This window comes from Colletotrichum lupini, chromosome 1 (assembly GCF_023278565.1).
Source record: "Colletotrichum lupini chromosome 1, complete sequence".
Lineage (NCBI taxonomy): Eukaryota > Fungi > Ascomycota > Sordariomycetes > Glomerellales > Glomerellaceae > Colletotrichum > Colletotrichum lupini.
This window is the reverse complement of record NC_064672.1, coordinates 5,389,301-5,416,397: the sequence shown is the minus strand read 5'-3', so window position 1 is coordinate 5,416,397 and position 27,097 is coordinate 5,389,301. Positions and strand designations below refer to the sequence as shown.

At 43.7% G+C, this 27,097-nt stretch overlaps 11 protein-coding genes across 11 annotated transcripts; 4 read left to right on the top strand and 7 right to left on the bottom strand.

The window, feature by feature from the left end:
* Positions 1-766: 766 nt before the first annotated feature.
* On the top strand, positions 767-3,145 carry CLUP02_01639 (ERCC4 domain-containing protein; the record flags this gene model as incomplete). Its single annotated transcript, XM_049280678.1, has 1 exon — positions 767-3,145. The coding sequence occupies one exon, from the start codon at positions 767-769 to the stop codon at positions 3,143-3,145; it is 2,379 nt and encodes a 792-aa protein (XP_049136635.1).
* Positions 3,146-3,598: 453 nt separating this feature from the next.
* On the bottom strand, positions 3,599-4,017 carry CLUP02_01638 (uncharacterized protein; the record flags this gene model as incomplete). The annotated part of the gene is made up of 2 exons (XM_049280677.1): positions 3,599-3,758; positions 3,815-4,017. 2 exons carry the CDS (start codon positions 4,015-4,017, stop codon positions 3,599-3,601), a joined length of 363 nt encoding a protein of 120 aa, XP_049136634.1.
* Positions 4,018-4,137: 120 nt separating this feature from the next.
* Positions 4,138-5,389, bottom strand: CLUP02_01637 (phosphoglycerate mutase; the record flags this gene model as incomplete). The annotated part of the gene is made up of 2 exons (XM_049280676.1): positions 4,138-5,076; positions 5,147-5,389. The coding sequence occupies 2 exons, from the start codon at positions 5,387-5,389 to the stop codon at positions 4,138-4,140; spliced, it is 1,182 nt and encodes a 393-aa protein (XP_049136633.1).
* Positions 5,390-5,763: 374 nt separating this feature from the next.
* CLUP02_01636 (uncharacterized protein) lies at positions 5,764-6,290 on the bottom strand (the record flags this gene model as incomplete). Its single annotated transcript, XM_049280675.1, has 3 exons — positions 5,764-5,831; positions 5,905-6,020; positions 6,079-6,290. 3 exons carry the CDS (start codon positions 6,288-6,290, stop codon positions 5,764-5,766), a joined length of 396 nt encoding a protein of 131 aa, XP_049136632.1.
* A 749-nt stretch (positions 6,291-7,039) lies between these two features.
* CLUP02_01635 (uncharacterized protein) lies at positions 7,040-7,541 on the bottom strand (the record flags this gene model as incomplete). Its single annotated transcript, XM_049280674.1, has 2 exons — positions 7,040-7,148; positions 7,225-7,541. 2 exons carry the CDS (start codon positions 7,539-7,541, stop codon positions 7,040-7,042), a joined length of 426 nt encoding a protein of 141 aa, XP_049136631.1.
* A 927-nt stretch (positions 7,542-8,468) lies between these two features.
* Positions 8,469-11,477, top strand: CLUP02_01634 (oligopeptide transporter 8; the record flags this gene model as incomplete). The annotated part of the gene is made up of 12 exons (XM_049280673.1): positions 8,469-8,694; positions 8,759-8,842; positions 8,897-8,930; positions 8,986-9,024; positions 9,084-9,311; positions 9,366-9,472; positions 9,537-10,167; positions 10,227-10,419; positions 10,476-10,817; positions 10,870-10,964; positions 11,021-11,360; positions 11,418-11,477. 12 exons carry the CDS (start codon positions 8,469-8,471, stop codon positions 11,475-11,477), a joined length of 2,379 nt encoding a protein of 792 aa, XP_049136630.1.
* Positions 11,478-11,683: 206 nt separating this feature from the next.
* Positions 11,684-13,303, bottom strand: CLUP02_01633 (isoeugenol monooxygenase; the record flags this gene model as incomplete). Its single annotated transcript, XM_049280672.1, has 1 exon — positions 11,684-13,303. One exon carries the CDS (start codon positions 13,301-13,303, stop codon positions 11,684-11,686), a length of 1,620 nt encoding a protein of 539 aa, XP_049136629.1.
* Positions 13,304-13,453: 150 nt separating this feature from the next.
* On the top strand, positions 13,454-14,578 carry CLUP02_01632 (uncharacterized protein; the record flags this gene model as incomplete). Its single annotated transcript, XM_049280671.1, has 6 exons — positions 13,454-13,483; positions 13,538-13,636; positions 13,674-13,826; positions 13,900-14,027; positions 14,057-14,282; positions 14,339-14,578. 6 exons carry the CDS (start codon positions 13,454-13,456, stop codon positions 14,576-14,578), a joined length of 876 nt encoding a protein of 291 aa, XP_049136628.1.
* An 80-nt stretch (positions 14,579-14,658) lies between these two features.
* On the bottom strand, positions 14,659-14,952 carry CLUP02_01631 (uncharacterized protein; the record flags this gene model as incomplete). Its single annotated transcript, XM_049280670.1, has 1 exon — positions 14,659-14,952. One exon carries the CDS (start codon positions 14,950-14,952, stop codon positions 14,659-14,661), a length of 294 nt encoding a protein of 97 aa, XP_049136627.1.
* Positions 14,953-17,151: 2,199 nt separating this feature from the next.
* CLUP02_01630 (major facilitator superfamily transporter) lies at positions 17,152-18,963 on the top strand (the record flags this gene model as incomplete). Its single annotated transcript, XM_049280669.1, has 4 exons — positions 17,152-17,558; positions 17,609-18,765; positions 18,816-18,855; positions 18,927-18,963. The coding sequence occupies 4 exons, from the start codon at positions 17,152-17,154 to the stop codon at positions 18,961-18,963; spliced, it is 1,641 nt and encodes a 546-aa protein (XP_049136626.1).
* A 77-nt stretch (positions 18,964-19,040) lies between these two features.
* Positions 19,041-19,813, bottom strand: CLUP02_01629 (uncharacterized protein; the record flags this gene model as incomplete). Its single annotated transcript, XM_049280668.1, has 4 exons — positions 19,041-19,081; positions 19,141-19,321; positions 19,422-19,437; positions 19,485-19,813. The coding sequence occupies 4 exons, from the start codon at positions 19,811-19,813 to the stop codon at positions 19,041-19,043; spliced, it is 567 nt and encodes a 188-aa protein (XP_049136625.1).
* Between the last annotated feature and the right edge of the window lie 7,284 nt (positions 19,814-27,097).

Genomic DNA, 27,097 nt, shown 5'->3' with positions numbered 1-27,097 from the left:
CATGATACTAGCATAGGTTTCGATCGTCGAGTCGCAGTCGGATTCGCTCCTCATCGTGGATTATGGTAGTGGCCATCGTGCGGCATGCTACGTGGTGCACTGCCAGCGCGGGGGATCATGCATTCTCGAAGCGGTTGAATCCTCATACGCGTCTGTGTAGCTAATGTTGGAAGTCTCCGTAGCAGAATTACTCCGTACCGACACCGAACTCGAGAAGTCTGAAGACTGGAAGCTTGTTCTATGCATGCAGCATAACCAATCCCACGTCGCTTGGGGACGCCAACGGGAGAGGGCCGGTGGGATACTGGGTATTGCATCCGATGGGGATCAGATGGCATTCGGGGCAAAGACCCAATCTAGACAGTCCTCTTGAACAGAGATTGCTCACCAAAGCTAGAGATCATGTGGAGGAACGATTCAGCGGATCTAGGAGGCGGGAGAGTCTGAAGCAGATGATCCAGGGTCTGATCTGGCATTTGGTGTTGAGGAGCAGCTGCGAAGATGCCGCTGACAGAGCACGGCAGTCATTCTCACGTGACTTACGTGACTGGTTCGCGCTAGGACCATCGGCGCTGACCCGTCCGATTGCCCCGATGCCCCACCTGCGCAAGGCGAGACGCGACTTTGCGCCGTGAATCTGTGTCGATGACATCGAGATTACATGCGGTCGATGGTGCATCTCCAACATGCCCTAGGTGCCCTCCACCGTATTCACGACGCCTCATAGTCGCAGGCTGGCCAAGAACGATTCAAATCACTAAGAGCCATGCCTGCCGAAGTGATCGACCTTCTCTCCAGCAGCCCCTCGGGGCCCTCTTCTGCGAACGCAAGACCCCCACTATCTCGTCCTGCGCCACCGGCTGTTGTAGCTGTCGCAACGGCACTGGCATACGGCGACGAAGATGTGTTTGATTTAACAGCCGAATCACCAGAGATTGTCCCGTCCGTACTGCCGAAAGCGACGTCCCCGTCATTGACAAATTCAGCAACAAAACGTGCACGAGAGGAAATTGTTCATGTGAATACGCCCATTTACTTCAACTCGGACGACTTTGATACGACTATCGATCTCGAAAGCAGCCTACCAATTGAAAATGGGTTGAACAACGAACCACGAGAGCGCAAAAGACCACGACTCTCGTCTCCTCGTCGCAGCCGCAGATCCTCCTTCGACCGCTCCCATTCCGCCACTAATCACGACACCCGGCCGCCTGAGAAGCAGGGTGACGGTTTGCGACGTGTACGTTCAGTTGTGGAACCAATCGAATTCTCAAGTTCTCCCGGTGTCTTCTCTCGACCGAGGACAACTGCTCCAGCTGCTTCAACGACGGTGGATAGGCTTGACTCCGATGACCCGTTCGCAGCACTGCCGCCTTCAGCGCAGCCTGCGCCGGTATGCGAGAACCCGCGCCCGACGAATGCTACAGCCACCGGGACCGGCCACATAAACTACCAATTAAGCTCCGATGATCCCTTTGCGAGTTCGCCACCTGTGGCACGGAAAACGATACCACAGCCGTGTGCAATAACTCTAGACGATGACGATGGCGACCCATTTGCCAGCTCACCGAGACGAGCGCCGACGGAGACTATGAAACCACCAGATACAAGAACATTAGCTGGGACTGCGGTCAAGGGAAAAGAGAAGGCCGTCTCACCGCCCAGACGAAAGGCTCATTGGGACCCCATCTCGAGCTCTGCGCCCGAGCTAAAGACCAGAAGTGATCCATTCGAGAGCTCTCCTCCTCCACCGCGAAAGACCATGACCAAAGCCGCTAGCGCTGTGATTAATCTCAGCGACTCTGAGCCGGAGCCTGCAGCCCGCGGTCTCGATGCCGACTCGGACGGAGAGTTTCCAGACCTCGATAACTTTGATGTTTCGAAACTCAAAGCACGATTGTATACGAAAAAGCCAGCTTCACGAACCACCTCAAAGGCGCCATCGAAAGCCACCTCGAAACCGAGTACCAGCCGCGCACCGACGACAAAAACAGTGGAAGAAAAGACGAGAGAGAAAGAAGCGAAAGCTGCGGAACGAGAGAGAGAAAAGGAACGCAAGAAGCAAGAGAAAGATGCTGCCAGGGAGCAAAAGGCCAAGGAAAAGGAACGAGCGGCTGCGCTGGCAGAGGTCAACAAGATCAGGACCGACAAGAAGGTGTCAACCCCCGAAATGATTGCAGACCTCCCGGCTAGCCTGCCCCCGGCCATGACGCTTCAAATACAGACATTGTTAAAAGACCTCGACGCGCAGCACTCTACCTGGGAGAGTCCCGTGGACAACGTGGTTAAGTGGAGGAGAAAAGTTGCAAGTCGGTTCAACGACGAGCTCGGGCACTGGGAGCCGATTCCTATGCGCATTGAACCAGACAACTTCGCGCTTGTCATTGTCACTGCGTCTGAATTTGTCACATACGCCCTGGGACCCGAGGGTAACAACCTCGAGGCCCACGTCTCCAAGATGAAGCAACATTTCCCACAGGAACGGCTCATCTATCTAATCGAAGGCCTCAACCCTTGGATGAGAAAGAATCGCAACATTCGGAACCGACAATTCGCATCTGCCGTTCGCGGCGAAGATGCTACAACAGCAGGAGATGCCCAGGCTTCGACGAGTGCAGCCGCTCCCGCCCCTCAACCGCGGCGGCGCAAGAATCAGCAGCCGCAGGAGTACATTGACGAAGACTCGGTCGAAGACGCCCTGCTCCAGCTGCAGGTCATGTACGACGTGCTGATCCATCACACCGCCGCGGCCGTCGAGACGGCGCAGTGGGTCGCAGTCTTCACGCAGCACATCTCGACGGTGCCGTACCGGAAGCAGCGCGAGGCGACCAACGCCGCGGGCGCCGGCTTCTGCATGGAGACAGGTCAGGTCCGCACGGGCGAGGACGTCAAAGATACCTACGTGCGGATGCTGCAGGAGATTGTGCGCGTCACGCAGCCCGTGGCGTACGGCATCGTGTCCGAGTTTGGGACGGTCGGGGAGCTGGTCAAGGCGTTTGAGGAGCGAGGGCCGCTTTGTCTGGAGAACTGCCGCAAGAGTACGAATAAGGATGGCGGTTTTTCGGATCGGGCCATTGGGAAGGCTGTCAGTAAGAGGATCTACAAGATCTTCACGGAGACGGACGAATGGAGTACGGATGTATAGGGTAAGAATAGGACAGGAGTGGTTTGTTTTGTATGAATAATGACTAGATGATTGTGTCAGCATGGCATTCACGGTTGTGGGGTAGGATTCCATCATTTCGGCAGATATGGCTTCATGGTACCAAACTCCCAATGCAAATTGATAATGAAGACCATAAAAGTGGTTTCTTACGTTGACTACTTCTGTTTCTATTCATTTTCGGAATGAAGTACCTATCTAGACTTTAAAACTCTTCCTCTCCCACGACGCCGGCATCAATATTCAGCCCGATACGTATCTCAGAAACTTCAAAGACAAGTGATAATTCCCGTGAAAAGAGTTTAGTATTTACACCCTGAAGCAAAGCCCTTGTTGAAAAGGCCGCCGAGGTGACTGATGAGTACCGGCCCCCCTGGCCACGGGATGAGGGGTTCGAACCCTCCAGCACTCATCGATGGTCATGTTACGCTTTGATTATAGGCAGTGTGCATCTGACATTTGTCCCGCTTTGCTTGTAGACAGTTTGGTTTCTGACATGTGTTTATTTCGGCCCTGTGTCTTCGGTGCGCCTGACTGATAGACCAGAATCCCGCCTCCAGAAGACATAGGGCCACCGACAATAGCGAGCGCAAGACTCGTAGGTGCAGTGCCGTGGTTCAAATGGATTGGTTTCCTCTGAGCGTATTTTACTCTGCAGAGGCTCTTGATGATTCAAGTGTGGGTTTGCCTTGGGCGTCTTGTGCTCTGTGAAGGCTTTTTGATGTTAGCCAAGGATCCTCAAAGTGATCAGTAACAAATGGAGGTGAATAGCGCTTGTATGTCAGACAGCGGTTGGACTGAAGTTGTTTCCACATGTATACTTTCGGTACAGGTCTGTGAATTTCTTGCCTCATCATGAAAAGCGCACCTCTAAGGGGTTGGTGACGAAATGAAAATTGTACACATACCATTTGTTAATTGACCAAGATAGGACGGGTGAGTAAAACTCTCATGGGGTAGCCAACTCTGTCCATTCAGCTGTCCTCGTGCTTCCGTTTGGATGCAGTCGGTTTGAAGAACGCGCTGAGCGTCTTCTGCTTCTCGTCAAATTTTGCGCTGCCAATCCCTCCGCGCGTCTTTTTCAAACCGCGAAGGTGTTCAGTGCAGTTGACTTCCACAATTTCAAGCTTCAGATGGGGCCATCTGGGTTCCTGCGTACCGCTTCGCAGACCAGCAGACTCTTTCGCATCGACTGCCGGCATCGACTTGATGTGAATCAAGAGATAACCGGTGTTGCACCACGAGAAACGCTGTTGCTGGTCCGACGTGCCGGTTGCCAAAGATCCAAAGTTGCCAGCGGCAAGGAGAACCCTCGCCAGCACGCCCAGGATGATGCCATGGGCAACAATGATGATGCTCTCCGTACCGTTGCTGGCACCCTCTTGCTCTTCATCTCGCTCTCCTTCGACGCAAGCGAAGAGAGGAGCGAGGTACTCGTCAACGAACCGCTCCGCACGCACGCGCATCGAGTCGTGGTCTTCGGCGCCTTCATGTCTCTTTCCAGACGACCGGGCGCCGAACCTCTGACCCTCGCCTGTTCCAAAATGTTTCTCCCGGAGCTCTGCTAACTGCAGCGGGGCCACTCCAACCGTTGAGGGTATGGACCCAGCGTCGGTACTAGACGATGCCTGGGCATCGGCATCGCCAGTGTGGGCTGCTAGCATCGCAGTGCGGTGGGCTCTTTGAAGATTCGACGAAAAGACATGCGTGATGGGGGCCGAGGCCGCAGCGGTTCGCGTCGCGAGATGTTCACCCAGGCGCTTGGCTTGCAAGACGCCATGGTTCGTCAAAGGTGCGTCGCGAGACCCAGCACTGCAAACACGCGCCACGCCCACAAAGAGCGCGCTGCTAATTAGAATGGGTGACAAGTTTGACTTTTCGCTAAGAGACGAAAAAGAAAGCTGCGACCCAGACTAGAATCCGGCAGGCTCACAAAAAGTGGTATTGTGTCGGTGTGGGAAATGCGTACTAGAGGTTCGCGACATTATCGACGGATTCGCCGTGGCGAATGAGGTAGAGATGAACCGCGCCCATGGCTGCTTTTTCAAGCGGACCAAACAGCGCCTTTCTCGGAATGTGCTCGGGGGGTTGCTTTTGAGGTGCCGCAGTGGGCAGGAAAGGAGAAAGCGTGAGGACGAAAGTGGAAGATTGAGGGAGAGAAAGAGGCGCGATCAGATTTTTGTAGCCGCATTGTGTGGAGCCCTCGCAGCCATCGTTTAAGTGCATGACGACCCCTCGGCTCGCTTAGTAGAATTTCGATGCCCTGGTCAGTCTTCTCGTCAACGCGTCGGCGCGTCAAAGTCCTGAAGTTTAAGTGGATTTTCATTCAATTGACCCGCCTGTCTGCTTTCCGTTCCGATGTGGCGATTTAACTCTTCGATGTTCCATTGAAGGCTACCATATTCTACGGGCAGCATATTCTAATTGGCTTCCGGATGGTAATCTCCGAGAAGTCACCACTTTCTACGTGCGAAGCTCACCGCAAACAACGACCATGAAGTAATTGTATTGTATAGCTACCTTATGGAAGTCTCCCCAGCCTTGCATGGTTTCTCCTGAATCAGCACAAAGGTCGTGTGTCTCGGACTACCCAATACCACTCAACATTTGCTGCTAGACTTCATTCCGAAGCAACCTAGCTTACTGCCAGAGAGCCACACATCCTGGTCTATTTTCATGCGTTAGCAGAAAGAGCATAGGCATGGCATTATATGGCTCCATGCTCTTATAGCTGTACTCACCAAGGTATCTATGGGTCTCGCGGAACTGGATTGGGTTTCCGAATGCGCACTGGCAGATGAGGTTGCCAATCTCGTGAAGGTAGACGCAGTCCTTACAGCTTTTTGCGAACCCTCCCCTATGGCACCGTGATTAGCGTCAAGGGTCTTATGCCACGATTTCCCTCTGGATCTTACTTTTCTTGTCCACGCAGGACTCCGTGATCGTTGATGATGCAGTCGTTGAGTTCCAGACGGGAACATTGCATGTAGGGTGGTTTGTTCAAGGGGCACGAGTAGTGGATCCAAGGTTTCTGGTCATTGTCGCCGAGACCGAAGTTGACGAAATCGCAGTTGTGGAGGAAGTTGTCGTCATTCTTCGACTTTTCGAGGTCGGCTGGGGCTGTCATTGCCAACGTTGTGGCAGCGAGGAGTACTACAAAGCACTTCATCGTGGTGTTGATTCTCTTGCTTGTCAGAACGAAATACACAGCTAGGGTGAAAGTGCATTATCGTAGGTCAGCTCTGGCCTCTACTTAATCAGGCAAAAAGCCGAGTCAATGACGGAGGTAGCAGCTGTTATGTATTAGAGTCTCGGTAAGGTTCCGACGTGGTGAATGGGCCCAGCAGATCACAGGCATGGCCTTCTAAGCTTCGGTTCAATCCACTCGATTGGCCTGTGTGATATTGATCTGGTTGGCCGCCTCGAGGTTGTTGGCCACGAGGTCGACATGACGATTGGATGGTATTTGGGTGAATGCTACCACCCTCAGAACCACGAGGGCTTCCAAGACAACAGCTGCCATAACATGATACTCCAGATACGTCGTACATGCTCCCTTTCATGAAAAAAATCGATGAAAGAACGACCTGTTTGCTAGTATACCCAAGCTCGATAACTGGCCCCAACAAAGGTTTAGCCATGCTTTCTCACAAGCCGCCCTTGAAAGCCCATTTCGGCTCATCTGGGATGACATCGGGAGTTGTATGAAAGCGGGTTGCCATCATCTCATGCACAGTACAATCAATTACGTTCCCTCCAAATCTGTGGCACCCTAGCTGTCCTCCCCTATTGTCCATTCACTCGTCTGTTTTCCCAGTAGTTGAGCGAATGCTCCAGACTTCACAAACGGTAGACAAGACAGGAGTGGGAACTTACTCAAGTTGATGCTGGCCTGTACCGAGCCTTGGGACCCTGGCATTCACATTTCATGTTTGCGCCAACGTTCTCATACTTGCAATCCACGCAAGACTTGAAGAATGCGCCGCTTCGGGAAAAGTTAGTCGAACGAACCACCGTGCCCAGCAAACAAGTTCAACAAGAAAACATTGAAAACTTCTCACTATCTCCGGTAAACTATTTCGCCGTGGGCGTTTGCGAAACAGGCGGTCAGGGGCATCCAGGAGCACATTTGGCCTCCCTTGCCGTCGTCACACTTAGCCACGAGATAGGGGGTCGAATCCTTTTTCTTGCTACCCTCTTCTATGAGGACTCTCGGGTCGAAGAAGCGAACATCTGAGCAAGAAGCCTTGGAGTTTGCTGGTATCTTCTTCTCTATCCTGCTTTGGATGGTGTCGAGCACCGTAGAGGTCTTGTGTGGTGCTGCGATGGTTTCGCAGGCCATCACGAATATGGCGAGGAAGATGGAGGGGAAGATCATGGCAGCGATCAAGGCAGGTACCAGTGAGCGAATTATGTGAGAGGAAAAATCAAGGACGAGAATCTGGATAGACAGGAGAAACTACTTCATTCTATAATCCCCTAAAAACAACACAAACAAGCCGTCCAAGGTTGCCGTCGCCTAAGGAGCATAGATCTGCCATGGCACTGTTCCTGAAAGAAACGACATCGTTGCAGTGAAGACCGACGCTGGCCTCTTGTCCGTAAGAAGGACTTGAGAACATTACCTGTCTGTTCCTGGAGCACCGAAGCAGGAAGATCCATCTCAAAACACTGCCGGTAATCGGCAACGTCCCGGATCTGAATGATCATACGTGCTTTCGGCTGAAGATAGTCACCAGACGCGCCAAAAAACGTTCACGTAAGTCAAGTTTGAGGTCCATTGGATATTCGTGCATTACTCAGGAAACACTTTGACAACTCCTTGGCATCTTTCTGAACACAGGGCCACCCCGACATGTCGGAGCCGAACCGGGTTGTGTGGGGCAAGGCACGATGGCGACTGGCCGGGCGGATCTCGCGTCATTCCATAACCGAAAAGACTTTTGGATGCGGCATCCAATTTAGCCGCCGGTAGTCCACCCCATGTGTCGGCGGCAGTCCGACATTGCGTAAAATTAACGTCCGCACTCGGACGATCACAACGAGGTACCGCGATTTTGGGACGGCGAGCGGACCATGACTTTAGCTTGACCGATACCGAATGCTTGGCTGCGTTAAGTCAGTGGGCTTTTGCCGGAATTAAGAAAATAGCCCCGTTGACGTGATGTGAGAGGATTTGCGGGCCTGAGGAGCATACATTCAAGTAACCTTGCATGGGTGATATAAGGAACTGAGAGAAGCCCATGCGGTGTGAGAACCTCCACGGAACCTGCCTTTCTCGAGGACATACCCCGCTTCCGTCAAAATGGCAGGCTTCGGGAAGAGCACGAAGGGTTACAAAGATAACACGGTTATCACTGCCACTGCGTTGGACGCAGGTGTCCCTTCGCCAGCAGCCGGCGCTTCGAATGATGTACGTCTGATTCTGGAGGACGACAAGTCAGACGACGGCCTGAAGACGACGGATCCTGAGCGGCATGAGTCGGACGACGAGAGAAAGCTCGTCAATGGTGGTGTCGTTATCAGGGATGGTATGTAAAGTCATGGAGCTTTTGACTGAAGCGCATGGTTCTGCACATCAGCTGATTCGCGAAGGCAACGATGTAGCAAGATACGTCGTTAGTACCCAAGACGATGGAGATGCGTCTTGTACCTTTCGATCGTTCATCATTGGCTCTGGTATGATTATTTTCGGTGAAATGACTGAAGCTTCGGCGAGCTCACTTTAAACAGGCCTTACAGCCCTTGCGGCCTGCATCAATCAAATGTAACAAGAATCCATGTCGTTTTCTGATGTCTCGTACTGACGCAACCACGCACAGTTACTTTTATAAGCCTGTCGATGTTTCATTTGCCTCGGTGTAAGCTGCATAACCCACTTCAACTAGGGCCAAGGCATTATGCTGACGATTTGTGTCAGGTTTCTGTGCTTGATGGCATATGTGATCGGAGTTGCTTGGTCAGTTGTGCTTCCTCGACGGCAGCATGTGGAAAAGTATCTTCCATCGCAAGCGAAATGGCTTGGACCAGTTGTTCACTTTATCAACCCAGGCCATTTTGGGTTGAAGGAACATGCCGTCGCATCGATCCTTTCCACATCGAGCGGAAATGGCGCTGCAATCGTGCAGGTGTTTGGTGCAGAACGGCTGTGAGTTTGGAATCTATCCTTCAACGTGAAAGCTCGCTTCTTAACAACAACTAGGTTCTACAACCGCAGCACCGACCCTGCTACTGCAATTCTGACAGTTTTCTCGGCATCAATCTTCGGATATGGTCTCGTTGGCATCCTGAGATCCATCATCGTTCATCGTCAGTCATATTTTGGGACCCTTGCCAATTATCAGAGATGAGGACCTATTCTGACCCAAGACAGCGAGTGAGATGGTCTGGTGGCAATGCCTCCCCATGATCTCCATCTATCAGACTCTCCACCGCGAGCCCGAAGGCAACAACAAAGACAGGCTCCGAGTGTTTGGCTTCACCTCCATTGGCATGTTTATATGGGAGCCCATAGTATCCTACGTCTGGCCCTGGCTGAACGGCATCTCCATCCCATGTCTCGCTTCTATGAAGGCCGCGCCACCAACTCGGAAGGTCCTAATGACCATCTTTGGAGGCATCAACTCCAACGAGGGCCAGGGAATCTTCAACTTCTCCCTGGACTGGCAGTACATCACGTCGCGATACATGTCCCTGCCGCTCCTACAACAAGCCAACTCTTGGGTGGGCATCGTGCTCTCTTACATCATGTGCTTCAGTTTCTACTACGGTGGAGCATGGGGTGCCAAGAAGTATCCTTTCATGTCGACGGCCATGTTTGACGGGAAGACTGGCAAGGTCTACAACCAGACGGCTGTGTTTGGGCAAAACGCGATCCTCGATACTGAGGCGTTGGAGGTACATGGGCTCCCTCGGTTGACGGCGTCCAACATCTGGGCGAATATGGCCGCGATGGCTGCCATAGGAGCGCTACTGACTCATATCGCTCTGTTTTACGGGCCACTGTAAGTCCAGTGTCCATAAACCGCTCAGTTTTGTATCGCTCCCTTTCTGACTCTAGCAGCATCAAGCGGTCTTTGAAACAAGCCTGGAAGAAGCAAGAGACAGATATTCACTACAAGATTATGCAAGAAAATTACAAAGACGTGCCGATCTGGTGGTACATTGTCATCCTGCTCGTCGGCTTCTTCACTGGCCTTGGAGCCGTCATCAAGGGCCACACCACGCTTGATGCCTGGGCGTATGTTTGCGCCATTGTAAGTCTACTTCGCCTTTTCCACTAATCTTATTATGATTCTTATCGTTCTCGTAGCTTCTCGGATGCATTGTCGCGCCATTTTCGCTGTGCTTATACGGCCTACTGGGCACTAGCGTCGCCACGAACAACCTTTCCAAGATGCTGTGCGGCGTACTTCAACCCGGAAAACCTGTCGCCAATTTATACTTCTCGATGTTCAGTCACGAGGTTACTGTCCTCTCTGTATTCTTGTCAACTGACCTCAAGATGGCCCAGTATCTCAAGATCCCGTGGAGAACAATGTTCATCCTGCAAACTTGGGGAAGTCTGTTTGGGACAGCTCTGAACTACGTTATAATGGACACAATTGTAGCAAATCGCCGAGAAATCCTCCTTGACCCTATCGGCACCCAAGTTGTAAGTTGGTCTTGACCTCAAACTCTGGTCCTCAGATCTGACCCAAGACTAGTGGAGCGGACGCAAGATTCAGTCTCTTAACACGACTGCGGTCACCTGGTCTCTCGCCAAGTATGTCTATGGATTCGGCAAAGATGGTTATGGCTGGTGAATATCTCAAAGAAACTCTCGGTGCTTTGACATCTTCTCACAGCTGCTTTCAGGATTCCTCTCTCCATCGTCGTCGGGGCTGCTATCCCCGTTGCCTTGTGGCTTGTATCCAAGAAGTACAAGACTATCTACGGCTGGGAAGTAAGCAAGTTCGTCACCCCTGTCATATTCCACAATGCCTCAGAGACGACATCTGGAACTACTTCTGTCATCTGGTCTCAGGTCCTGGTTGGCTTGTGGTCTCAATGGTACATGCGCTTGCGTCATCCTGCCTGGTTCGGCAAATACAACTACATCGTCGGCGGTGGTCTCGATGCAGGTGCCAAGGTCATGATGTTCATTTTGACCTTTGCCGTTGCGGGTGGATCAGGGAAAGAGGTGCCATTTCCCACGGTGAGTATTATCAATGAATTGAGATTAAGTCTATAGTTTCCTCTAACAACATTGCAGTGGTGGGGAAACCCGGAATCCAGTTCCAAGCAGTACGCTGATTACTGCGGTACTGGCTAGACTCCTCATCTGGAGTCTGACTGAGTTAGTCTAAGGACTAAGAATGGAATTATTGGTCAAGTCTCGATGGCAGCTCCTAAAGGCATCTAGAATAGCCATCGGTGTAGCTTCATGCATCTCAAAACTTCCAAGACAAGCATCACAACATCATTGTAGCTCAACCTTCAAGAGAAGACTTGGGGTAACTATAGGAATGATGGCTAGATTCACAATGGCTCCAGTGCTCCTTGCCCACTAATGGGCTCAGGCACCGCATCCCTCGCCAGCTTTTGCCACGCCTTCAACCGGCGCTGATCGACCCAATTTCCGTGGACCTGTGCCTTGACATGGAAGGGCAACTGAATGACAGCGATGGGATTTTCGAAATCCTTCGTATCCAGCACCACAATCTCGTTTCTGTTGGCACCTCTGCGCTCAACCATGGTCATGACCCATCCGTCTCCCTCCGGCGCATCATCGCTTCGTGGTATGAAGATCGGCTCCTGACAGAACGACTCAGGCCCGGCGTTGAAGCACTTGGTTTCTTTCGTCTTTGAATTGTGCATCGCCAGACCGTTCAGTCCTTCGACAATAGTATGGCCATCACCGCTCTGGTCTTCGTGAATGTAGACATTGATCCAGACGTAGTTATATGACTTCGACAGGAAACGCTCATCAAGCCGAGGGAACTCTGCAGGCATGTCGAGAATAATCTCCGGATCTGGAACCGTGCTATTCGTGGGCTGGGAGAGATCAAAAGTCCAACGAACGTAATCAGACTTGGGATTAGGGGCCGGATAAACTCCTTCGTTCGTAGGGAAGAATGGAAAGCCATTGTCGTGCACACGAGTCGTCTCCATGAACAGCGTCTCCCCGTCCTCGCTCTCCCACGCACCGCCCGTGTGAATGAGCATGCAGTTCTTCCACGAGTACACCCGACTCTCGCCCGGCTGCCAGCCAGGCGGAAGCTTGGTCGAACTTCGACGGGGGGCTACGATGAAGGTAGCAGGAAGATCATAGTCCCAGGCCCAGTGGTGCCCTCCCTTCTTCATGCGATCCACGCTAGCTTCGAATGGCCAAAGTGCCAGGATGATCCAGTTTGGCGTGATGGCACAGTCGTGGATTGGTGCGCACCACGGTGACTTGATCCATTGCTCGTCGTGCTTCACGCCGTTGCTGTCCAGTGCGTAAATGACAATGTCCAGCGACGCAAGACCTCTGGCCTCATAGCCGAATACGACTAGCTCATTCGTGTAGGGATCGATCTTGGGGTGAGCTGTAAATGTCTTTGCTATGATTTGTCCAAAAGGGTCGTATTTGATGGTTTCCAAGGTCTGTGGGTCAACTGAATAGGGCAGTCCTCCTTCTTTCAGGGCGAGAAAATGATCGGCCCATAACACGACGTTGGTGTTGGCGGTGGAATCCACTGCGGCACGAACGCAGGGGTGATGGGTGAATGGGTTGCGATAGAGACCAAATAAGGCCTTGTTGGCCTTGCGCTCGAGCTTGTAACGCTCGGTTTCGACGTAGCGCATCTTCATATCGACTCTCCCATCTTTGATACGGAATGCTGAGATGTTGCCGTCGCCGTCTAGGGGAACATTGTTGGGATGGGGCGGCACGAAGGGGTCTGTCATGACTCGGTAGAAGGTGCCGTCGATCTCCTTTGGGATTTCTCCCAGGACTACTAAGTCGCCAATTTCACCTTCTAGACGGCATGGCAGATTGGATCCAGCGAGATCGTAGGCCTCCGGCCACTTCGTAGCCAGACCATAATTCGAAATTGCATGTGTCTTGGATGAGGTGGCGACCTCAGCCGCTTCGTCGTCTGTTCGACCAGGAGCCATTGCTTTGTGTAGTTGAGGGGGCAATGTTGTGTGAAGTCTTGTTTGCTGACGAGGATAGTAGTGTTAAATGCATTTGTAAACGGCATCTTCCAGCTATATCTTATACTAAGAATGATCAGACGATACATTTCATAAGGCAATAACAGAACGATGGCCATTGATCTCAATAATGGGCAAAATGTAACTACCGAAACCTCACCCCTTGCCAAGTCAGAATAGAGTTCACCGGCCCAGACCCTTGCGGCCGGCCCGCGGGTCATTCACACTATTTCCCCAGAATTCCCCGCATCAAGGGCGGCCGCCTCTGCTTCTAAGCGCCAAAATGGGGCCTCGGTGAGCTGTCGATGACCTCCATCGGGCACCTCCCCAGGGATGTGCTGGAAATTTAGTCCTAAAATTATCAATCACGGATGTAATTCCTATCCGTCATCTCAACCCGTCAAGGATGATTCCCATCCTTGAGATCTGTTATCTCGTCCGCCGGTCGTCCGAAGCCATAGATCCATCCGGCTTGAAACCTCATGTGACACCAGACTGATATAGACCCATCTACTGGAGCTGACATTGCCTTTACATCACTTGGGATTGGTCGTTAGTATTGCATCTCTTCACATTGGCTGATTGATCAGAAGAGCCGCTCAGGAGCCGCCCAGGAGCAGTTCTTCTGCTGCCTACGGATACCACTTGGACTCTACTTGGGTTTCATTGGCGCTACCTCGGGTATGTGGCGGCCATAGACCTGCATCGGCATAGTGCCGAGTTTACTGGGTCTGTGCAACGACATGTCGAGTGGTCATCTTCTAGCAATGCGATCCCGAGACGGACGCGGGGCAGTGTCCCGGCCCGTAGGATCATGAACAGCGTGCGAGTTCCCGGAGCAAAATTGCCTCCCATGATGTCTCAATCTCCTTTCGCCCGGAGCAGCCCATTATCGTCTTCAATGTTTTTCGTCCTCTATAGCGTCCCGATCGTCATTTTCGTGTCGACTAAGAGCTAGGTGCTCTGTGCTAAGTGAGACCTTAGACAACCAAACAGTCTCTCCGGGGCCACTTCCACATCATGCCTGGATTTCTCAGTCCGGCAGTCAGGCCCGGACGACAGTCGCAGATCAATCCGCTTCAAGCAAATTATCGGAACACAGGCGGCTCTAAATTGATAGCCACATCGGAAGATGCTGCCAAAAAATCGCTAGGGTTCGGGGTATCGAATGAAATAAACGTCTTTGACACCAACAACACCGTCAGTCACTTTCTGGTTTTAGAAACGACACCATAGGCTGAGCGATTCATTCGAATGACTTACATGGATCGTCTTTCTGGACATCGAGTCGAACAATTCTCTTGTTCATCACAAGCTCAGGTGGAACCCCTCTGTTCTGCCTGATGAGAAGCAGTGATCCCCCCAACGGCACCAGCAATGATGCCACCAACGATGAGGATGGCCATCGCGAGCACAAAAATCCAATATCGTCGAAGCCACGATCGTTTGCTCCGGGATGCCATGGGCTCCGTCGAAATGGGAATCGCTACGTATGTACCGGAAGGCCTGTTGTCGGATCGATCGACTGCCGCAATATCTGGAGGCGCCAGCTCCCGCTTCTTGCCGTCTTCGACAATAGCCGAATGCCCAGACCAGTCGCTGATTGCCATCTGATCACTGTATACTGTTCGGGCGGATTGCAAACGTCGAGGGACAGTTGACGTTGAAGCAGTTGAGAGCGGAGTTCCGTTCTTAGCTTTACATTGGACGGTTGAGATGGAAAGGTCGATCAAGACTGGCAGGAGGTTGATTACCTTTCGAATCACACGTGTGCAACAATGCGAAGGCGTGCTGCATATTTCAAGCGAACAACGGTTGGTGTATTCCCACGTGCCCCTTGCACAGAACATGCGCCTGCTCGGGATTTCCGGCATTTGTACGAGGCAATCAAGAGACAAGTGTCTCTGGTGCGCATGGTCAGCTTGCAAGTCAAGCTAGTCAACGGCGAATAGTGTTGACGGTGGGGTGCCTCTCTTAGTCGCCAATTCGCGCTAGCTGTGATATTGACAGTTGATGTGCGAATAAGCACGTTGACTCTGCGGAAAGGCGTTGGAGATTTGACAGAATCCCGCTGTGGCGGCACGAGCGAACACTTCCCTAGCTTGGTGACGACCAAAAGAAATTACGCAAGCCGTGTTTTCGTGAAACTCTTTGCTTTTCTCCAAAATACCCTCACAGCTTGATGCAGCTCGATGCACGCGTCAAGTTGAGCCTCGAGAATTCTCATTTTTACATCAGCCGAGGCACGATCGCCGCAATGAAGAAAAGCTCGGCTCGAGAGGTTGAGCTTGTAATAGGCAAATAAACTTGATCGTGTCTTTACTCTCCCATGAATTACGCGGTCGAAATTCTGTTTACGCTCTGTGATACATCAGCGGCGCTGGGATGTCCAATGTCTTAGCCAAGGGTCACTGGCTCGAATTGACCGCGTGGGCCTGAGACTAGCGCCAGTTGGCAAAACAAATATAGACGCCTCCACGGAGCAAACTCGTACCACTCTGGAACACCGATGCGTGTCTTCACTCTCCCTTCGCTCAGGCCCCGCCGGAAAAGCCGGGTTTCCTAGGTCCGAACAGGACTATTGATAAATTGAAGTTCATGAGATAAGAGCTCGCGTGTTGTCATTTCAAATCAAAGCTTTGGCTAAATGTTCATCACACAATCAGAGTTGATGGAAGAGAACGTTAAACCCGTCTCCTAATTCAGGAAGAGAATATTCCAGTTCTCCAAATTCTAGGGTATTAGTAGTCCACCTCATATGCACTTACAAGAAATTGACAGCTCCAGTCTCTCATGCGCTGATACGGCTGGGTATGCTTGACAATTCCATGGAAGCATTCTCCTCAGCCCCAAATGCCTTGAAACGTGAAGACGTAGCACATCTACAAATAAGAATAAGAAGAAATTGAATGCATTGTAGGCTCAATAATGTTGATGATTTGCTGACATTGCGCCTCGGCTTTGACGATTCTTCTTCGTGTCAATCGCAACGCTGTTAACTGATGAGAAAGCCTCGGCATAGGATGAAGCCTACGAGCGCACCTAGCTGGGATAGATCGTAAAGCGAACTTGTTTTGCGAGTAAAAGATAAGGCCTGGGAAGCGCAATATTTCTCCTTACCATTCAAATGATTTGGCTACCTTATCCACCAAGAACTTCCAACTGCTGCCGTCAGAGGGCCAATGAGTTTTAAGGATCGCCAGGGTCCAATAAATAGCCTCTTGTAACCCACACAACCGCACCGTCGCCGCCATCCCGACAGAAATTACCAAAAGCGGGTGACACATCGCTCGTCTTTCGGGCACTAAGCACGGGTGAGAGATGTCGCAGTCTGGATCTCTGGTCACGCAATAGCTGAATGGCAGGGGCTTATCTGGACCCAACCCCGACGGAACCCCCCGGTCTCTCGCCCGCTCCCACATCGCGGCCTCCGTTACCGTCGGTGATTGGACTGACAGTGCGGTGGGAGGCGATTAATGCAACGTTTGCCTTACACCTGGTGGGTTTTGCCCAGACTTTGGCGTCTTCAAGCACCTGCAACCTGGGCGCGGGATGGCAATCTTTTTGGATCGCGACATCGAAAATCACTTCATTCGGAAGAATTCGCCCAACTTTTCCTTGACGACTTGAATCGCAATGATGGTTTCCTTTAGCTAATACAACCGAGATGGCTCTTTATATAGTCATGAAGCAGCGCCTCGTCTTTTACCAGATAAGACTTCCTGATCTCGCTCACGAGGTCATTTCCACCCTCTTATATTTCGGGGGTCTTCAGTCTTTGCTTGCTGGCAAATGTCACTGAAGCCACAATGGGCGAACCCACATCAGTGACTTTGTCGACACCCAGGCCTGGGACCGAGGAACCCATCAACTATGGCCCCCCACAAGAAGGCATCTTTAAGCACATCTCGAAGATCATTCCGTACTTTCGCGACCCTAGAAATGTCCTAGTCTTCAAACTAGACGTCATGCTGCTTGCATGGATGTTCCTAGCAGGCATCATGAAGGAAATGGATCAGTCTGCCACAACCCAAGCCTACGTCTCCGGCATGCGAGAGTCCCTCAGCCTATACGGCAATGAGCTTGTCGAATTCAATACCTTTTTCTCAATTGGGTATGCTCTGGGCTTGGTACCTGGCCAGTTGATACAGACAAGATTCCGTCCCTCAATGTTCCTTCCATTCTGTGAGATGAGCTGGGGGCTGCTGGTACTCTTGTAAGTCTCCAACATCTTTCTTATCGAACGCCATCTCACCACTAGCGCAGCACATACAAAGCCCCGAATGCGCAAACGATCTTCGGTCTCCGGTTCTTCCTCGGACTGTTCTCGTCTGCCTTCTGGCCAAGCGTCGTCGCCCTCATATTCAACTGGTACACCCCCGCCGAGCTCGCCGTCCGAGTCGCCTGCTTCACAGTGTGTGACGTTGCCGGCGCGATGTTCCTCGGTGCTCTGCAAGCAGCTCTGTTTCGCGACATGAACGGTGTTCATGGCCTCGCCGGCTGGCAGTGGCTCTTCATCATCGCCGGCTCCGTCACAGTGGGCCAGGGCCTCATAGCCTTCGTCACCGTGCCCGACTCGCCAGCGAATACGCGCGCCATCTATCTCACTGAGAACGAGAAACGCCTGGCTCGTGAGAGGATGGGAAACTCTGGCGTCAACACATCCAAGCGCATTCCGGCATCCGTACTCCGCCAAAAGCTGCGAAAGCTTATCGTTCATCCAGTCACGTACTTCTACCTCTTCTCTTTTGCCTTTGGGGCTTGGGCTCATAGGGCAAATTCCTACTTTGTCCTGTACCTCGAAAGCATCAAAGACTCAGCCGGCAACCGCGTTTATGACACGTACCAGGTCAACATCCTGCCCTTGGGTGGGTACGCCTTGCAAATTGTCACCAATATTGGTCTCAACTGGCTTTCCGACTGGAAGCGTTGGCGTTGGCAGATAAGCATTTTCTCTGCCGCAGCTCACGGCATCTGTCTATCAGTCTTATGCGGGTGGCCGTCTGATCACAAAGTCATCCTTGCGTTTTACTTCCTCACGTATGGCACCAACGCCGGTGGCCCATCGCTCATAGCATGGATGGCTGAGATACTCCGAAAGGAGCCCGAGGCTCGTTCCATTATCGTGGCCTTGACTGTCACAGTCGTCTACATTGGCCATGCGACTATACCCCTGGGGGCCTTTCGCGTCGCAGACGCTCCAAGATACCCTATCGGATTCCCTCTTACAACTGCGTTCACCGTGGCTACAATTCTTACTCAGCTGGGTATGTTGTGGTGGGATAGGCGACATCCACAGATGGCAGAGTACGGGTATGAGCCAGCCATCAGTGCCCAAGGTTTTTCGGACGAGGAGAACGCCAAAGTTGCTCAATCGGAAGCTCCTGTCGATGGAGGTAACAATAAATCAGCTCAGATCTCGGGTACGAAAGAGCTGTAGATCTACTTTTGACAAAATTGACATACATATGAGACCTTGTGTTCACTGTATTCGACGGAGAAGGTGCACAAGAGTGGGCCTTCCTTCCTTCCTTCCTTAGTAGGCATATTCTGTTTATTCCGCCTGCACCCAGCCTGTCACGAGTTATGGCACGCAGCAATGGGCATACGGAGTGTGGTAAAAGTGGCTTAACTATCAAAGTGGAAATAGACAAAAGGAGAAGGTCTATATACACGATATCTGAGATAGACACGTGATTCAGCACGTGACGGGCACTTTGTGAGGTGCGATTACTATCCCTGTTACGTGACACAGCCTCGATGCCCACATGATGAACAAAAATGCTTCATTCTGTCACCAAGGCCTGTGTCGTAGCGGGGAATGTCATCGCATTGATTGAATAGCTCCGCACGCATAGGTCCCGGGTTCGAGTCCCGTATTGTTCTTGTAAAAATCCTTGCATCGTTACACCTGAGGCTGGTAAGAGTCTCCTCGGATCTTTCGTAGGCTCCCTGTGTTAGGGGCTGAGCTTTTTGCATCTAGGCAATTAGAACATCAGGACGACAGTGTATGTTTGTATTTTTTCTGAGGGCTTGATTGGTTGATTGGTTGAACTCTACCTACTCATATTAAGCTGACCATCCCAGTCGAGGATCTGAAGAGGTCAGACATACGAATCCCACCACGACCAAAATAACGAACATCACCCAAGCACATAGCTCCTTGCTTTCCGATATCTCATAAGAGGGATCAGTAGAGGAAGTAGATGCTGGTCTCTGGCCGACCTCAATATCTGCTGGAACTAATCTGTATCTGTGGGTGGCTTCTTCAGCATCCACAAGGTAGAGCTGCGGAGACTTCACACAAGGCCCTGCGGCCCAGCTTCGATGAAATGGTTGACTTTGTCTCTGCGATGATGCATTCTTTTGGGTGGGAAACGTTCCATAAGAAGCAGCAGGTAGTTCGAAATCTTGTGGGCAGTCCAACAAGGTCGAGCATGATTCGTCTCCCGAGTCAGAGGAATCCGACATTTTTTCTTTTAGATCGTTGTGATCTGAGACCGGCTTTGAATTTCACTGGCGGCTAATGTAGATACCAGGATGATGGGGCCCAGTGCTCGAGTGACGAGTTTGGGGCCGAGGGGATGGGGAGGTAAAGACTGCTAATTCATGGTCTCCGGGGTTTTTATAAGCGTGGTAGCACATAAAACACCAACAGCAGGTTGACGGTCGTACCAAACGCGGCGATCTGTGTGTTAACAAAGCAAACGAACATGGGTTCTCGCAAATTGTTTTCATGTAGCACCGGGAAAGCCTGATCTCTGCCCCCTACTCTCCCCACGAATAAAGGTAGAGCCAGAGAACCTTTGAACCTATCGTGATGGCTTTAACCATCTATGGCCTTACCGCACGTCACGTGACCTCGGTTATATAATTACCGAGGCCTACTTCGCTCGTACTCTCTATATTAAAGCAAGCTTCGTACTTATTTTTTATTTTTAATAAATAACCGTTCTTTTTATATACGTTAATACCCCTATAATAACTTTATAATAATTATAAACTTAGCTCTAACTTAGACCCTTATATTTTTATTTAAAAAATTACTTCTTAGGGACTACGTTTTATTATATCTTTTTTTATAATATTATTTAACTCTTATTATATTTATTAAGCTTATTCTTAAACGAACTAATATTTTTTAAAAAGACTATTAATATTTTTAAATAAAAGCTTAATTATTAGCGAGATTAGCCTAAATAATACTTTGTTTTACGAGTTAAGGCTTAATTAAAGGACGTTTAGGACTTACTAAACTCAGATAATTTTATTTTTTTATTAAATCCGTTTCTTTTTATTAAGTCTATTCTTTTAATTGAGGAGTATATTAAAATACGAAATATTATTTAAAATTAAATATATAAAACGGCCTCGACTAAATACTAATAAAGACTTAAGGAGTTTATTTAATAATAAACCGAATAATTAGAAAGTAAAATTATAATCGAACCCTTTATTAAAAACGATCGAATTAAGTAATTAGTTATTTTAATAAAACTAAAAGCTATAATAGCGAATTAAGTACGTTTTATTAAAGAATACGCTTTTTTTATTTAATAAACTATATTTAAAACGATTTCTTATTTATAAAAAGAGAGATTATATAAATTAATAAATTATTAAATCTCCCTTATAATTATTTAAAAAATCTTAAAGAATACGAAAAAAGAGCTTATTAATTCTTTAAACTACTCCTTTTATATCGTAGTTAAAGTTCTTAAGTAAAAGTATATACTAAGTAACTTTAGTTTATTTATAATTATAAAAAAGGAATTTAACGCGGTTATAAATAAAATAAACTTTAGTATTAGCTTATTAACTTAAATTAAAGACTTTTTTTTAGCTTATTATTAAGTAACGTAGCTTAAGCTATTTAAAGTCTAGGGAACCCTCGCTTTAAAAACTTTTTTTTATATAACTATACGTTACTTTACCCTAAACTAATTTAATTAAGAGCTTATTAAAATTATTAAACTAGAACGAAAAAGGGAAGCGATTTTTAATATAGGGTATTATACTAAGATTTTTAACGACTTTTTATATAAAAAAGCGGTATATAATAAAAGTCGTAGATTAACCCTTATAATATTCGTAATATTAATAAGTTACTTAGATTTTTTTAAATAAAACGAAGCGACTCTTAACTTATTTATGAACTACTTTTATAAAGGAACCTATTACTAAAAATTAATAAACTATATAAAAGTAGAGCTTATTTTAATAAATAAGACGAAGTTAGAATATATTTAGCTAAGTACTAACGACGCTTAGAAAATAATTTCCTATTTAAATTAAGAAAAGTATATTAATTTTTATACCGATTTTACTTAAAAAGGCTAGATTTATATAAAACCCCTTTTTAAATAGAGTAATAGTAACCGAGGTTATTTTAAAAAAATAATTAAAACTAATAAGCTAAGTAATAAAAAGAACTTTAAGGGAACCTACTTTTTAAATATCGTAGTTATAATTATTAATATTAGTCTACTTTCTAAGCTAAGTATAGAGGTAAATAGGAATAGTAATTTTACTATTTTTTTTATCCCCTTTATTAACTTATACCTCTTTTTTAAGAATATAGTTATAAATAATTATAATACTATTTACCTTATTAATAATTAATTACTTTTAGAGCCGGATTTTATTTAATAAAGCGATAGCTTAGAGAATATAAATTCTAAAACGGCGTCTTATTTTATTATTACTAAGGGAACGAGGATTATATATAATATTTTTATAAAACTAAAGGGGCCTAAGATAGAGTATTTTATTTTTTATAATATCGGTTTTATTAAGAACTTTTATATAAACGTTATATTAAAAGCTCTTTTTTAAAAAGTTAGTATTTAGTACTCGGGTTTCGATTATACCCTTTAGTTTAGTAGCGAATTTAAGAACGTTATTATTAAGTAGCTCGAAAAGAAAGTTAATTTAGTCTTTTTAAAATATAAGCCTTATTTATCCTATTTTTTATTTAAAAATTAGTTTTTACTTATTAATATAATTTTAATACGTAATACTTAGTACTTACGTTTTTTATATTAGTTAAGGAATAACTAATTAAATATAGCTTAGCTTTAGTACTTTAGATCTAGATATTTTATATTAATAATACTTAAAAAGCTCGTTTTAGCTACTTAGGGGGTAAGGATTAAAAGACTAAGCTATTTAAAATACTAATATTATATAACTACTTATATAAAATAGGTTATTTTATAACGTATTTTAAAATAAAAAATAATCCGATTTTATTATAAGATTATTATAGCTAGCTAGTCGTAATAAGTATATTAATAAAAGTTAAGGCTACGAGTACTAAGTAAATAGTATTATAGTTATAAATAGCTTTTTTAAAACTATATTTATAAGTTATAAAATAAGTAAAGCTCTGGTAATCGATCGTAGTTTTATTAAAAGAGGTTCTTAGTAAAAATAGCTAAAAGCGATTATAAGATCTAATACTAAGTTAATTACTAAAGAAGCTATAAAAAATCTATTTTTAAGCTTAGTTTAAGTCTATATTATATATAAGTCTCGTTCTTAAATATATTCTTTATAATATTTTATTTATTATTATTTAACTATTTACTAAATAGTCGTCCGTTTTATTTATTTATAATCGTTCGTTTTATTTATTTATAAGTATTCGTTCTTTATTTTATTATATAATTGTAGTTACGTAACTTATTTATAGTTCTTTTATTTTAAGAGGAGTTATTTTAAATTTGTATTTTTATATATATAATATAATAGCCGCCGCAGGTCCTATAGGGCAAGGCCCTAACTTTATTATACGTATTAAGTCGTAATATTAGCTTCTCTTTTTAAAAGTCTAGTCCTCTAGGCTTATAAATAGGTCGTCTATTCTTAAGTTAGAGAATTATTAAGTGTTTTTTTAAAATATATTAATACGATATTAGGTCGAATTAAAAAATCGAAATTTTTAATAGCTACGTCTTATTATAAATTATTATGTATTATTCGCTTTTTTAACGAAAGTATAAAAATAATACCTTATTTAAATTATTACTCGTAAGGGGTCCGTTATTTAGTTCTTTTTAATTCCGAGGTTTATAGAATATATTATTATTTAAGTATTTTATATAATACGTTCGCTAATACTATTTATATTCGTAAGTATTACGTTTTTATTTATAAATTTTAGTTAACTAAGTATAGTTAATTAGTTAGTAACGGAGTTTAATTATTTTAATTATAAAAAAGAAATAAAAAAGTTATGGTTTTAGGAAAGGGCTACGGAGTTATAAAAAAAGGCTAAGGCTTATTAATAAGCCTAGGCTAAATTAAATAAGTCGTTATCTAAGTTAGAGCGTCTTCGTTTTTAAAAATAAATAGTATATAAAAAAAGTTAAGTTATATTAAAGGAGTTTTTTAAAGACTTCGAAAATACTTCCTTAACGGCCTATAAAATATAAGCTAATAATACTTTTAAAATTATTAATTAGGATACCGTAATAACTAAGAGTTTTGAATTTAATTTTAATTTTAATACTCCTTGAGAAGTTATTAAAAGTTTTAAAAGTTCGTAATAAGTTCTTATATATTTTTTTATATCCGTAGTTTTTTTATTTAATAAAGAATTCTTATATTTTATTTTTAACTCTATAGTTAATAATTCGTTCGACTTCGTACTCTAATTAGTTTAGTTTAATAATAATATAATTCTTTATATATAATCCTCTTAATATAAGTTCGAATAATAAAATATAGAAAACGGGATAGTATTATATCGTATTTAATAATCTTAATTCGTAATTAATTAATAAGACTTTTTTAATAATTTCAAAAGGTCTAAGTTTTTTATAATTTAATTTATTATTTAGTTATTTTATTTTAATATTATAATAAAAAAGATAAGTACTATCCCCCTTTTTTAAAAATAGTTCTCTAATCCTTAATCTATCCGCGTTCTTTTTTATATATTATTATATAAACTCGAGGTTTAGTAAGGCTTATTTATAGATCTTTTTAAATTTATTTACGTTTATTATAACTTTTATAGCTTATAATCCTTATTATATTTCTTTATACGCTATTAACTAGAATCCGTAATTAAAGTAAAACGGAGATTCTTTTATACTTTTATTAATTATATTATTATATACGAACTAGGCTATTAATAAAAATACTATTTAATTATCCTAGTCGTAGTTTATATAATAATAAAAGTATATCTCAAGGATCTAATTAATCCTTTCTATCTATCTATTAGTTTACGAGTAAAATAATATCGATAGTTTATAATTTATACTAAGTTACGAAATTAGGGATTTTTAAAACTTTAAAATAAATAGCTTATTTTTATTAAAAATAATTTCTTTTAATAAACTATAGTTCGACAGTATAACTTTAGTAAATACGTATACTAGGTTTTTTACGGTATTTAATTCTTTATAGAGAATAAAATATACGAACTTAGTAAGTCGGTTGACTATAATTAAAATATTATTATACTATACTTTAGTAAATAGTTCTCTAGACTTTAGTAGTTTAATAATAAAGTCCTATATAATTAATTACTATACTTTTATTAGTAGTTATAATAGTTATAACTTATTATAAAGCTTATATAGGCTATTTTTATTTTTTTTATAAATCGCGTAGTTTTTAATTACTTTTATAATTTTAATATATATAACGAATTTATTATAATATTAACGAATCCGTTTCTACGTTTTAGTAATTCCTTAGTAACTATATACCGGTATATTATAAATTTTTATAATAAGCTTAGGGATTATTTTTTAATTAAGTTAGTATTAATCTTTTTAGTTATTATAAGGAGCTTCGTAGTTAATATAAGGCTACCGTTTTTTTCCTTTTTAAAAATAACTTATATTTTTTTAGGGACCGCGACTTTATAATTAAGTCTTTTACTAAGAGCGTTTACTTTATTATTTTCTAAACCTTTTTAATAAATAATTTAGAAATTATACTTAGATAGGAATTCGCTCTATCTAACTTATTATTTATTTAGATTCTTATTCGTTATAAAGTTTATAAGGTTTTTATAGTTTATATAAACTATAATTTTATATTTAGTTCCGGATAACTATAGTTTCTATTCTTAAAATACTTTAATAATAGCTATTAGTTCCTTATTATAAATTTACTAATTTAATTCTATTTTATAAAATACTTTAGAATAGAAGTAATATAGGTAAAGCTTTTTTTATTTATCTTATTATTTTAAAACCGCTCTTATAGCAAAGTCCGAAGTATTAGTCTTAATTTTAAAAAGTTTTTAAAGGTCCGGGATTATAATAACTAGTTTAGAAACGACTATATTCTTAACTTTAATAAATACTTTTTTATACTTAAGATCCTAAACGAATAGGGTATCCTTTTATATTAAGTTGTTAAGAAGTTTAACTATATTAGTATAGTTTTTAAAGAATTATTAATAAAAATTAATAAATCTTAAGAATCTTTATACGTTTTTAACGTTTTATAGTATAGGCTAGTCCCTAACTACTTCTATTTTTAATATTTATATATAGATTTATCTTAGTATAATAATATATTTAAAAAAGTCTACTTTTTATATATAGAACTCGTATTTAAAAAGTTCGGTATATAATCTAGCGTTTTAGAGTTTTTAAAATACTATATAAATATATTTTTTATATATTTCGAAGTTAGGGAAGAAGATAAGAATATTATTAATATAAATAATAATAAAAATATCGACGTATTTCTAAAATACGTAGTTAACTATTATTTAAAAAGTTATTAGAATATTAATAAGTCCGAAGGGTATAACGAGGTATTTAAAGAGTCCTTTATAAGTTTAAAATACTATTTTCTATTCGTCTCTTTTTTTAATCTAAATTTAGTTAAATACTTCCTTGAGATCTATAATAATAAACTAGTTAGCTTTATAAAATAAATCTCTAAGCTTAGTAATAAGTAATAAGGGGTAATAATTCTTTTCTATAATTTCGTTAAGTCTCTTATAATTAATAATAAGTCTTAATTTTCTTTCTTTTTTTAATATAAAGAATAAGAGGAATTTAATAAAAGAATTCGATAGTTAAATATATCCCTTCTCAAGTTTCTTATTAATATATTTGTTAAAATACTCTTATTCTTTTTAATTTATTAAGTATATTAAATAGAACCCAGGTTATATTCCTTTTTTAAGTTTAATTTTTATATCCTAACTATTATATTTTAATAATCCTATTTCTTTAAGTTTTATAAATAGTTTTATATATATTTAGTACTTTTTAAGTATAATTTAGAATCGTTACGATTCCTAATCGTTAATACCGGTTATAAACTTCCTAAAGCTTTTTACTATTTTAATAAAAGCTATATATTATATTTATTCTCGTTCTTTAGGAGTTCTTAGAAATCCGTTTAAACCCTTTTTTTTTTAAGTCGTTTAGTAACTAGATTTTCTTAGAAAACCTAGTTAATAATCTAATTTATCTATAGATTATACTTTTATAATTACGAAATTCCTAAGATAACGTCGATATTTCTAATTTTTATAATATTATATTATAGTTATTCTTATTAATTATTAATATATATTAAGAAGTATACGGTCTCTTAATTAATATATTTATAATTATAGTTAACTTATTCTCTTTTTATTATTTATAGTTAATATAAGTTATCCTTTTATACTTATAATAAATTAAGTTCGTTTACTATTCTTAGTAAAATATAGGTTTTTTATGCGCCGCTATTAATAATAATATTTAATCCTCGTTTATAAATATTAAA